At 38.0% G+C, this 13,556-nt stretch overlaps 1 protein-coding gene across 2 annotated transcripts in view; it reads right to left on the reverse strand.

Moving 5' to 3' along the window:
* Positions 1-1,973: 1,973 nt before the first annotated feature.
* Ppp4r3a (protein phosphatase 4 regulatory subunit 3A) overlaps positions 1,974-13,556 on the reverse strand; it is a 42,441-nt gene continuing 30,858 nt past the window's right edge. For both annotated transcript variants that reach the window (XM_005343457.2, XM_005343458.2), the window contains exons 11-15: positions 7,894-8,063; positions 6,803-6,945; positions 5,449-5,639; positions 4,784-5,010; positions 1,974-2,706 (exon numbers count right to left, since the gene is read on the reverse strand). In XM_005343457.2, coding sequence (XP_005343514.1) covers positions 2,596-2,706; positions 4,784-5,010; positions 5,449-5,639; positions 6,803-6,945; positions 7,894-8,063 — 842 coding nt within the window. In that variant the 3' untranslated portion in view covers positions 1,974-2,595. The remainder of the gene's footprint in view (positions 2,707-4,783; positions 5,011-5,448; positions 5,640-6,802; positions 6,946-7,893; positions 8,064-13,556) is intronic.

The following is a 13,556-nucleotide window of genomic DNA, read 5'->3' on the forward strand; positions in this document are numbered from 1 at the left end:
GAAAAGTCAGAAGGATTTTGAGTTTGGCTAGAGATGTTTAAAAAATGTTTAAGCCACCATCATTAGTTGATGCAAAAAAGTAATAATAAAGACAGTATTGACTTAGACCTTTTTTCCTCCCTGTGTATAAATAAGTTGATTCAGGCATGGTGGCACATAGCACTCTTTTTTGGCAGAGGCACCTCTGTTGACTCCGGTTTACATAGTGAGTTCCAAGCAGTTAAGGATTCCTAGAGACCCGTTCATATATAAAAAAAAAAAAAAAAAAAGAGAAAAAAAAAGATAGGCATTAACTTCAACTGTTAACAGCCAGAATTTCTGACTCAGAAGTAGCTCTAACTGCATGTTGGTGTAAACCAATTCACAAGAGCCAGGACTCTAGCTAGTTTAAGGGCAGCTTGGTCTACATAGTAAGTTCTAAGCCAGCTGGAGCTATAGAGCTAGAGCCTATGTCAAAAGTTAAAAAGGGGGGCTGGAAAGAGGCTTAGAGGTTACAGTCAATTTTTGTTTTTACAGATGATCAGGATTTGGTTCCCAGTATCCACTTGCTGGGCTCACAACCATCTGTAACTCCAGTTCCAGAGGATCCATCCAACTTCTACCCTTCCCAGGCACTGCAGACATGTGGTACATTTACATACATGAGGCAAACACTCATCAACATAAAATAAATCTTTGTTTTTTTGAGACAGTTTCTTTGTATAACAGCCCTAACTGTCTTGTCTCATTCTGTAGACCAGGGTGGTCTAGAACTCAGAGATCCAACTCCCTCTGCCTCCTGAGTGCTGGGATTAAAGGAGCGTGCCACAACCATCTGGATAAAATACAAATCTTTTTTAAAAAGCAGATTTATAGTAAAATGAATTTACCTTTTGTAGTTTATTATACTCTAAAGTTTCTTCTTCTTCTTCTTCTTTTTTTTTTTTTTAAAGACAGTGTTGCCTCAAACTCAAAGATTCATCTGCCCCAGCTTCCCAAGTGCTGGGATTACACTCACTACCAAGTCCCGCATACTCTAAAGTTCCCGTTGTTACTGAGGAATAAAGCAGCAAAGACAAGCACTAAGTGCTTGGTTGGGTACTCAAAGTATACCCACAACTGTGTCTTCTCCTGGGTATGAAATTTTACTCATTCACAACTATAAAGTTAAGTTTCATTTTTCACCTTAAAAAAGTGAGGTTTCTGGAACATTTTAATTTCCTTGAAATCATCTTAGTATGTCTAACAATAAAGACTCTATTCAAGAATATATTTTTTGGGTGGTAATGGAGCTAAAAATGGAAATTGCCCCAACCCACTCTACCACTAAGCGACATCCCCAGACCCCAAAACACTGTTTTAATCAGGTGCCATCTAACGGTCATTAGGTGTTTATTACCATTTACAGCTTAAACTGGTATTCCAAAGGGCATATGTTAAAAAACGAAAGAAAGAAAAGAAACATACAATTAATACAATTTCTCTTACTCTTCACTTTTCTTTTTATTATTCAAAAGTCAAGTATTACTTTTAAATCATCCATCCTCAATTTTGATTTAATGTACCGTCGTTTATCCAAGATACGAAATTTCTGAATCTCTTTGGAATACTAATTTCATGTTTCTAGGTTTAACAAAACTGTCGAAATTTTAAATTCCACTCTATTTCCCTGAAATCTCAAGACAGCTGCTGATGCAAATTTTAATATAAAATATTTAGTCACAAAATAGTATTGCTTTTTTATGCACATAGTTGTAAGATTACTTTGCTTTTGTCAATAAAAACTATACCATCTTTCATAAAACTCTAAACAAATTAAGAACTGTGATGTAGAACACAAATTACACATGTAAAGCAGGTGCCAGCACGTTAGGCTATATTACATCAAAAATGTTTTAATGGTCCCAAATATATATATTCAACAACTAATCATACACTCAGGGGAGAAAAACAAAACAAACTGAAACAAAAAGTATGACACAAATGACCACATCTAGAATTCCACTCAATCTTTAATCAAGTAGGGACAAATCCCCACCTTAAAAAAAAAAATCTGCAGTTTGAAGGGCAAAGGGAACAGATTAAAAAAAAAAAAAAGAGGATACTTTATTTTGCCCCTCCCCCACAGAGGTTTTCCAAACCTGTTGTAGCCTGACTAAAATGTTCAGAATGTACGATTTTAAAGGCAGGTCTCTTTATACAAAGAAACTGCTGGCATTCTTTACTAGTGAGGAACTATGGCAGAAAGACCCATTCTTCTAAGTCTCAAACATGGTCCAAGAAAGCAAGTTTTGATTGTAGCAACCGACCAGTAAATCCAGAGTTCCACTGACAAAACCCCTGCCCTGTTGGCTTTTTATTTCCATTTCCTTCCCTGAGAAAAGGGCAATGTGTGGTCCAAGCTGGAGAGCTCACAGGCTTATGTCTTCCCCTAACTGCACAGCATCCCCCTCCTCCTGCTCCATTGAATTGGCACTTGATGAGCAGAAGTCCAGTGTGCTGCTGATTTGTGTCAGTCACTCACAAGAGACCACTGCGCTTTGATGTGGATGTTGTAGGGGGGAGGGGTAAGAACCAGTTTTGTCAACAGGTACTGATCACAGGCAGTTGCTATTATTAGGACTCAAATTTTGCTTTCTTTGACAACGGTAGCGTGTCTTCTTTGTCTTCATCCTCATCATCATCTTCATCATCATCGGGATAATCTACCAGACCCACAAGTCCTCCCTGTTCAGAAATAAGGGTTATTTAAAAGAAAAAACAAACAAACAAAATACTGCATTTAAAAATACCTGTGTTAAGCACAGAAAAAGTGTAAGTGTAATGGCAGGATATTGAAATTCATTAATTATTTTTATATGTATTTTAAATGTTCATATTTTTGGAAGGTTGTTTTAAGCTCCTAAAAATTAAAACAGCAAAAAAATATATACTACTAGAAAAGCACCCAGGAAACAAAATACTACCAAAAAATGGCCTAACTGTATAAAATTTCATTTTTTAAAAGTGATGCTCGATATTGAATCTAGGGCTTCAAACATCTCAAACCAAGGGTTCTATACTACTACTACCTACTCAACCTTCATTTTTATTTTTTGAGCCAGGGTATTACTTAAGTTGCCCAGGCAGGCCCTGAACTAGCAATTTTCCTTTCTCAGTTTCTAAAGTAGCTAGGATTATCAGCCTGCACTACAATGTCTGGCTCAAATTTACTTCAAAATATAATATAAAATGGTGCAGAAGACAGATCACTCAAAATGAAGGCAGATAGGAAAATAGTTCTACTATCTCTCTGTCCTTCTCTCTTCTGGATTTTCTTTTTAGCCTGCTTTTCTGCCATAAGTTACTACCATACAACTTGAATGCCTATGAAAATTCATAGTGTTTTGCTCTGGGCGCATGCTGCATTTCAACATCTTTGACTCACCCTTAGCCCTGAGGGATCTCCCGCCAGGGTCAGATGAGATGAGACCAGTGAGATGGCACAGCAAGTTAAGGGGATGTAGTGATATTTCATTTGTTTTTTAATAAATAAGCTTGCCTGAAGATCAGATAGTAAAACAGTCCCACTGCTCGGTCTGAAAGACCGAGCAGTGGTGACACACACCGTTAATCCCAGTAGCTATACTAGTTTGCTATAGAAATTGGGTGGCAGTGGTGCATGCCTTTAATCTCAGCCCTAGAAAGGAATATAAGAAAGAGGAGACAGTCCTCAGACACAGTCTCATTCTGAGATTCCTTGAGACAGGATAGCTATTTCAGATTGAGGTAGAGCCAGTGGCTGGCTGTTTTCCTTTTCTGACCTTTAGGTTGAACCCCAATTTCTTTCCCTGGGTTTGTAATTGTGCTACATACAGAGGGCTTTCTGACCTAAGCTTGATCCCTGATCCCTGGGTCCCATGCATGCTGGGAGAGCTGATTTCTGCAACTTGTGTTCTGACCCCCCATACATGCTGTGATACACACACACACACACACACACACACACACACACACACACACACACACACACAAACATGTGTTTTACACTTTATTTTTTTTTTTGAGACAGGGTTTCTCTGTGTAATAGCTCTGGCTGTCCTGTAACTTGCTTTGCAGATCAGGCTGGCCTTGAACTCATGTCTGCCTCTGCCTTCCAAGTGCCGGGATTAAAGGCATGCACCACCATTGCCTGGCACAAACATATTTAGAATTAGCTTGGCATTATGCCTGTCTTAATTAGTTTGTTCTAATAGCTATTACTTTTATCTGTGTTGGGGGAAGGCATGCTGAAGTAGCAAATGCCACCAAAATAAATGTTTTTCTTAAAAAGAGATATTGTCTAAGAACCAGGCAATGGTGGCACATGCCTTTAATCCCAGCACTCAGGATACAGAGGCAGGTGAATCTCTGTTGAGATTGAGGCCAGCCTGAAAAAAAGGGGACAAAACAGTGAGATGTCGTCTACATATTTTGTATCAAAATTTTATTCCTTATATGAAATGTTAGTGATAATGGATAGTTATAGTAAAGAAAACAAAATAAAACTAAAAAACAAAAAAACTTGCTTCCCTTCCCAAGTTTTCACATGGGCTTTAATTGGGAAAGGTAATAAAGTTACAGTTCACAAGTGAAAAACACCAAAGACTAAATTTTGCATTGGACACATGAGGTGAGTTCAGGTAGTGGTTGTAATGAAGTCTCACCCAGTTTACAGCATTTAGCTAGCTATAGAAAAGAGAACCAGAGCTAAAACCCAGACACACTGACCCTGAGAAACCCTAAAGCACAGTAGAGAGGGGCATGTGGAAAGTGAGAAGTGTACCTTTGTGGTAATAGCTGCCGTCTGAGATGTACTCTTAGGGACGGATCCAGGAGAGCCTGGAGAGCCTGGGGATCCAGGTGACCCTGGAGAGCCAGGCAGGCTTGCTGCCGATGACTGGCTGCTGAGGTTAGTCTTTGTCCCACTGGACAGCGAAAGTTTGAAACTTGGGCTCTGTCGTCCAGAAAGATTAGTTTTCAGAAGCACCTCCTTTTCTTCACTTTCTTTCACTAAAAAGGAGAGCGTAAAATAGTTGTCATTCATTTTTTTCTGAATTCCTCCAAACAAAGTGACACTAAAAGATCATTAACCAGATTTTTTTTTTTTTTTGCATAGGAGCAACTCTGTTCCAATCTATGAGTGAAGCCTAGCCAAGTATTAATTGCGATTATGCAGCATTTTTTCTGTTGTTTTGTTTTTTCGAGACAAGGTTTCTCTGTAGATTTGGTGGCTGTCCTGGAAATGCAGCAAATTTTACAATGCAGAAGTATGACCTTTGGTATCACATTTAGTATTTGTATCTTCCACCAAACTACTTCACATAGTCATCAATTCAGCCATGTCCTGTAGACTTTGGAACTGTCATTGTATACTGGGTAGATACTAATCATTTTCTCAAGAAGTAAAGAAAAGACCTGGATTTTCCCTTGCCCACTGTTTCAACATACATTTCTTCCTTTCCATGAATTTACTTATTGGATCCATGATATCATCATCATTCTTAGTTTTGTCAGATGGAGACACCACAGCCTCTCCATCTTCCATGTCATCTTCATCTGTGTTGAACCACATCTCTTCTTCATCTTCTAGTGTTCTGGCATCTCGTCGATATCGATGATTCCTCAAGATGGACCGCATGCTATGAGAAAATGGAAGGTTGTAAGGGACTGAGGTAAACAAGGTACTAGGCCTAATTCCCTGACACCACCAAACCAAATACCAAACCACATGGGAACAAATACACAATTATAAGACAGACCCTATCAAATCTAGTAGAATCAAATTTCCTATTTTTATGACTGTTATAGCTCAATTATTATACTTGTTAACCTCGAGAGTTAAGTAATTATAATCCATACTACAAAGGCTAGAGATAGCACAGTAGTTAGAATCTGTATTCGTTCATACAACAGCAGCTCACAACCATTTGTATCTCCAGTCCCATGGGATCCAACACCCTCTTCTGTCCTCAGTGGCTATCAGGCATGCACCAAGTAGGTACAAAGATATACATGCAGACAAACCGTATATATATTAAGAAATTAATGGAGTTGGGAGGTGTTGGTGGACGCTTTTAATTCCAGAAGGCAGAAGCAGAGGCAGGCAGATCTGTGGGTTTAAGGACAGCCTAGTCTACAAACCAAGTTCCAGAACTGTTACATAGAGAAACCCTGTTTTGAAAAAAAAAAGAAAGAAAGAAAGAAAGAAAGAAAGAAAGGAAGGAAGGAAGGAAGGAAGGAAGGAAGGAAGGAAGGAAGGAAGAAATGGGGAGGAACTCCCCCCCCAACAACCCATACTACAAGTGTGAATCCAGTTATTTAGGAAGGTACATGGATGATATTTTAAATAATCTATACATAAAAAACCAATTGAGATAATATTCTGACCATATGAAACCTCACTGCTGTATCAGTTTATTTTGGTATCTAAAATCTTCTTATAATTCAACTACACTTTCAGAAGCAAACAAGCAAAACTAGTACAGGGTTGCCAGAGTAAAGGTGTGTTCTGCCAAGTATTGAGCCCCAGAACCCACATGATGGAAGAGAATCAGCTCCTGTAAGTTGTCGTGAGACAATTATTCCCACCTCCCCATAATGGTGTACATGTATGTGGTGACACATGTATGCATAAAATAAAAGTGTTGAAGAAAAGGACAATGGAAAGTCCTTCACTCCTCAAAATTTTTGTGCATGTCTTCTCTTCTTTCAAAGGCCAAATCAAATACTGCCAAGAATCAAGAAAATGTTCACACACATCTACTGCCAAATGAAGAACATATTCAAGCATGTAGTAACTTACCTGTCAAGTTTAGGGTTGTCTTGCCTTTCTCTTTGTTGTTCAAACCTCAATTTTAATCCTTTAAAAGTTTGCACATAATCTACATCTTCTAGTGCTTTCCAATAATTTTCAATTACATGGGCAGTTAATGATTTTATATCTTCCTACAGGAAAGAATTATAATGAAATAAAAAAAAAACCACTTTAACAAGATAAAATGAAGCATTACTGTTGTAATTCCTAAGATTCACAAAAATTTAATTACATAAAGTTACCATATAATTTAAAAAATAATCAAACAGTAAAAACAATAGTATACTATACTGGCTCCTTCAATAGTCTTTTGGTGTATCTCGGAATTGTTAATAGGTGTTCCCAAAGTGTATGTCCAAGCCCTATTCTAGTGATTCTGGCTCACCAAGACTGGACACAATGACACACAGCTGTAATCACAGCACTTATAAGGCCTGAGGCAGGAGAATGGTTATGAGATTGAGGTCAGCCTGAACTGTAGAGCAAGGCCCTCCCTAATCTCAAAAACATACTAAAAAACAGAAAAAGTCTACAGTAAACTTCAGTGGAAGTTGTGCAGTAACATAAAATACTACCCATAGAGGATATATTTTAGAATGAAAATGATAAACATTTGAAGTTCTGTATATCTTATCATTATTCTTTTTTTGGTTTGAGACAGGGTCTGAGTACTAGGATTACAGAGTCACCACACCCAACATATTTATCTCAGCTCTTAAAAAATGCCAGATACTTGCGCACAATTTTTTTAATTGATCTGAATTGAATTAATTTTAGGATTTTGGTAGCATGGTTCTTCTTTTTTTAAGTATACATACAGTGTTGTGCCCGCATATATGCCTATAAGCCAGAAGAGGGCACCAGATCTTATTATAGATGGCTGTGAGCCACCATGTGGTTGCTGGCAATGGAACTTAGTATCTCTGGAAGAGCAGCCATTACTCTTAACCTCTGAGCCATCTCTCTAGACCAGTAGCATTGTTCTTAAAGAAAAATCTCCACATTCTCAAGACAAAAGACAGAATACTCATGTTTCTCAAATTAAAACCAAAATCCTAATATAAGAAGACAGGACCTACCACTCTAATAAATTCAAACATTTCTATTATGGCGGAATTCATCAGATTGTAACGAGATCCATTGTTGAGAAACGCTTTGACTACAGGTTCAAATAAAAAACTTTTCATTATGTAGCGGTTATAAAATTCATCTTTTAATCCAATGATTTTTCTCTTAAATCGGAGGGCACCTGAAAGACAGAGGCATTACTGTTTAATGTTCTACATCTCAGAGTAAACAAACATCAGAACTTATCAACAGACACCAGTAGTCTCCATTCTTACCTGTGTGCAGGTATGTGAACCTGAGCACAGGGATTTTAAGAGTGCTGTAAGAAAAAACATTCTCAAACAATGTATGTTGGTAGGTGTGTGATTCATGCCTATAATCCCAACACTTGGGAGCCTGAGGTAAGAGGACTACTTAGATTCAAGGCCAGTGGAGGCTACCTATTTGAGATTTAGGACACCCTGGGCTATGTGTGAGACCCTGTCTGTTACCTGCCCCCCACACAAAGGTAGTGTATGTTATCATAGAACACAAGTCTTAGAAAGCCAGAAAGTTCTGGGAATATATCACTCACTATCAGTCAAAATGTAAGGACTGAATTATCATATTACTAAGGGGACAATCAATTTTTTTAATCATACCCCTTTGAATGCATTTTAAAATCACCTAAAAAAAAAGCACTGTCTTTTTTAGGGCAATCCACTGTATTGTAATTTGATCTTAAAATTTTTGGACCCTTAGTATTTTATAGACTTCATGGATCTATACTGGATTATTTGTAGATGTGGTTAAAAAAAAAAGACAACAAATCACAAAAATCCACATGCCCCCAAAATTGCCTTCCCATGGTTTAGATATAAATTTAGTTGTTTTAAAATCTGGTCCTCTACTCTCATTGCAGCGAGTATGCTTTTGAATCTTCCCTTAGTTTTCCTTTTAATAATAAATTAGGCTTTAACTTACAGATTAGCAGATATATATTTGCATCTTGAGGTATGGGGAGTTACTTAAGTCACCATTCATCAAGATCCAAATACACTCAGACAGCTAGACTTCAGCAGAGCCCTTGAACCTATGGAATTATCAGTAAGTTAATGCCCCAATTACTGTAAACAGTTCAAAAAAGCATACTCACTTCACGCAGTCACATCGTCTTCGGTTGGCAAGATTAAATATTGTGTTTGTATTTTGGTTTCTTTGGAGATCATGGAAGTGGCTCGTAAAATTGCCAATTTGTTATTAATCAAGTCCTTCATGAGCAGGTAGCCAGGCAACCATGCTGACACGGTTTCTGGGTGGGAAGGCAGAGGAGTAAAGCAGCTCAATTTTTCTTTAGTTGGCACAAAGAGGTCCACAAGTGAATGCCCAATTAGGTACAGTTGGTTAGAAACTGCCCTAACAATCCAACTTATTTAAGAGTGTATCTTCATAAAGAAACACTCTGGGCAGGGAGTTTCAAAATAGTTTAAAGAGTAATAACTGCGTTTTATTTTTAATCTACTGAAAAAATTTAAAAACTTAAGTATGGTGAAGACATTTTAAACACTAAGAGGCAGTGTTCAGTGTGGTGAATGAAGGCCTGATAAGGGCTTATTTCTAAAACAGAGATTTCTCTTGTTTTGGGTAGCTGGCAAAAGAACTTAAGTGAGACAGTTCCACTTTTAGATTAAAAAAAAAAAATCAACACTCAAAAAGCTCATGCTAGTAAATTTTAAACGTTCAAAAGCAAAAACTAGTTATTTTAAGGTTTAGTAATCTAACTCTACAGGCTTTGTGGAGACTTGTGTCCTATCAAAACATCACATTAACCACGATACTATTATATACACAATTCCTAGGTAGGGGAAAATAATCTCCTACCTTCCCAGAATTCAGTAAGGCCAGGATTTGCCCTGATGTACATCAATAATTATTTCTTTCAAATCACCCCTCTCCCCAAGCAGCCCTGCATCAAAAATATCCAAATATTACTATTCTTTGCTACTAAATAGCAAGTTACTCTTTGCCTTTGTTGGTCTGTTTTTCAAGAGTTTCTCTGTAGCTTTGGGAGCCTGTTCTGGAACTCGTGTTACAGACCAGGCTGGCTTCATACTCACAGAGATGCACCTGTCTCCGCCTCCCGAGTGATGGGATTAGAGGTGTGTGCCACCATCACCTGGCTGTTTTCCATATTTTACCAGTCAATTCTAAAGTCCAGTCATTCAAAAAAGGGTAGAGAAAGCTCCCAGCTACGCACAATTGGCACAACCACAGCATTTTCAACATAATGCGCACTCTGGTTCCACTCACAACAGTGCTAATCTTCATTAGAACAGGCCAGGAATCCTGTGTTCAGTTTTGATGACACTTTTTTATAGTACACGATACAAGATTTCATGGAGTAAGTTTGAAACTCATCACCACATGTGAAAGTAATAATTGAAGCTTTGTGGCAAAGCTCTATTTGCCCCTCCTTCCTATTGATGCTAGGGATTGAAGCCAGGGTCTTTCTACGCTAGCATGCCAGATAAGCACTCTACCTCTGACCCTACAATAAAGTTTTAAAAGAAATCCATTCTTTTTATGGAGTTCTGTTTCTGTTCTCCATTTAGTATGTGTGGGAGAGGGAATATATGTGTGATGGCTCACATTTGGAGGTCAGATGACAGCTTTTAGGAGTTGGTCCTCTCCTACCAAGGGATCAAACTAGCAGCAAGCCGCCTCTACCCACCAATCCATCTCCCCAGCCTGAATGCAATACTAAGAAAACAACACTACCTAGTCAACATAAAAGTACCCAAAGTCTTAAAAAGGCAGTCAATAGAGTAATAGAACTTGTTATCTATCTTGTACTAATTTTTGAAAGGAGTGTAGGCCTTATCTAAAGACTTGCTTATTTAAAAATGACAAACACTAATTAAAAATATAAAACTCCAGGCTGGGCAGTGGTAGCACACGCCTTTAATCCCAGCACTTGGGAGGCAGAGGCAGGGGGATCTCTGTGAGTTTGAGGTCAGCCTGGTCTACAAGAGCTAGTTCCAGGACAGGCTCCAAAGCTACAGAGAAACCCTGTCTCAAAAAAACAAGAACATAAAACTCTGAGGGCTGGAGAGATGGCTCAAAGGTTAAGAACATTGGCTGCTCTCTTAGAAGTCCTGAGTTCAATTCCCAGAAACCACATAATGGCTAACAATCATCTATAAGATCTGGTGTTCTCCTAAATCCCCAAACCACATTTAACTATTGTCTTTTCTCCTTATACAGTATATTTAATGTGCAAATTCTCTCTCAAATAGCATCCCCCACCCCTGACAGAGTTTCTCTATGTTGTCTTGGAGCCTGTCCTGGAAATAACTCACTCTGGTCTCAAACTCAGAGATCTGCCTGTCTCTGCCTCCGGGGTACTGGGATTAAAGGTATGCACCACCACTACCTGGCACATACCTAACTTTTTACTTCAATGTATACTTTTCTCAGAGATCTGCTCACCTCTGCCTCCTGAGTGCTGCAATTAAAGGTGTGCACCACCACTACCCAGCTTAAAGCCAGTCCTTATTAACTGCTATTGTCTGAGATGTTCTGATCTAAAGTATGGGAATAGAGGCCCACTGTAAAGAGTTAGGTTTCAAAGTAACTTGTTCCAGTTAAAACACGTACAGAATATACCTAAGATAGAATAACAGTTTCCAATATGATCTTCATCTTGTAAAATAATTTTCTACATAATTCTTACTGGATTATAGTAAATTTGTTTTTAGAGTACTACAAGCAAAGAACATACTGGGAATGCCTAAATTAAAGAAAAGGACTTTTCTTTTAGCTTCCACGTCCTGACACTTTCCACGTGGACTTGTTTCCCACCTATAGCAAAACATACGACCTATACTTAACATCTTTTTTTTTTTGTTTTTTTTTTTTTTTTTTTTTCGAGACAGGGTTTCTCTGTGGCTTTGGAGCCTGCCCTGGAACTAGCTCTGTAGACCAGGCTGGTCTCTAACTCACAGAGATCCACCTGCCTCTGCCTCCCAAGTGCTGGGATTATATACTTAACATCTTAACTGCACATTCAATGAATGTGAACAATACAATTCAAATTAATATCTCTGTGAAAACTTCCTGATATGATTCACTTAAAATAAGCTGATAGTATAAGTTTCTCTAAGTATAGTTCTTATTTAGATTTTTATTTTCATATTACACTCCCCTAATAAAACAATGAAAACAAAACTACAAATTATAAACACCATGCCATCAACTTTAAGACTTACCTTAGTTTGAGATGATAAATAAAATAAAGATGTGCACCTCAGATTCAATGAAATATAATAGTAGTTTGTGTTTAATCTCTCTTTTTTTTTTTTAATTCTTGGAGACAGGGTCTCTTTCTGTAGCAATGGCTAGCCTTGAATTCATAGACATTGGGCTGCCTTTGAAGTACCAGAGTCACCATATCCAGCGATTTTCTTTGTTGAAATAAAACTATTTAAACTTAATCTATGTATTCAGTTTTTCCTTTCTGTTTCATTTCCAAATTTCTTTTCCCTACATATACAGACAAGACTTTTTTATGGTGACTCAAAAGAACATGGCATGGCCTTGGTACTATCACCTCTCCTATGATAAATATATGGAGAAATGTTTTTAGTGTATCGTGTTCTGTCTGCATGTATGCCTATCTACCATGTGTGTGCCTGATACCTGTGGAAGACAGAAGAGGGCATCAGATGGCTCTGAACCTGAAGAATAGACAGTTATACCACGTGGGTGCTGGCAATCAAACTCAGGTCCTCTGGAAGACCATTCAGTGTTCTTAACCAGAGTCATCTTTCTAGCCCCCTAAAGCCATTCTTTGTTATGTGCTGAGCTAACATCCTTAGTCTCATCAATAATACAGAAGTTATGACTAAAGTAACATTTAGTATTCTCAGTGTTCAGTGGAAAGTAAATAAACCCAATAGTCTCTTCAGGATGTAAAAAGATATATTCCAAACACACGAATTCATCACATATGTGTCATTGTGACACATTGTGACACAAAGAAACATTGACAAGTGCAAACTTAAAACCAAGGCCTTAAAACAGTACAAGAAAATCAGACTTACCTTTAAAAGTCAACTGGCAAGTTACTTGGCATTATCTCAGCCTCCACTATCTCTAAACTTGGTCACTCAACTGACCAATAATTATAGTTTAGATATACAACTCATTACCTAAGGAGTCTGGCTACAGCATGACCATAACACTATGGATTAACCTATTTCTTTCTTTCTTTTGAAATATTTATGTATTTATGCGTGTATGCCTGCACAACCGAAGGGGCATCAGATCTCATAACAGATGGGTGCTGGGAATCGAACTTATGACCTCTTGGCTTAGGTTAAGAGCAGCCAGTGCTCTTAACCACTGAGCCATCTCTCCAGTCGAATAACTTTTTTTTTCAAGACAGGTTTTTGGTTTTCTATGTTTTTCTGTAACAGCTCTGGCTGTCCTGACCAAGCTGGTCTCAAATTCACAGATATTCTCCTGCCCCTGCCTCCCTAGTTGTTAGGATTGATGGAGTACACCACCATGGCCAAGGAATAAACTATTTCTATTCAAAAGTATGTTTTACTATAATAAACTGAGATCTTAACACTGTGAATGTCAGCTTAAAACAAAAAAATTATAGCTAAGATTAATCTAGAAAGAAAGGAAG

This window comes from Microtus ochrogaster, chromosome 1, assembly GCF_000317375.1.
Source record: "Microtus ochrogaster isolate Prairie Vole_2 chromosome 1, MicOch1.0, whole genome shotgun sequence".
In the NCBI taxonomy this organism is placed as follows: domain Eukaryota; kingdom Metazoa; phylum Chordata; class Mammalia; order Rodentia; family Cricetidae; genus Microtus; species Microtus ochrogaster.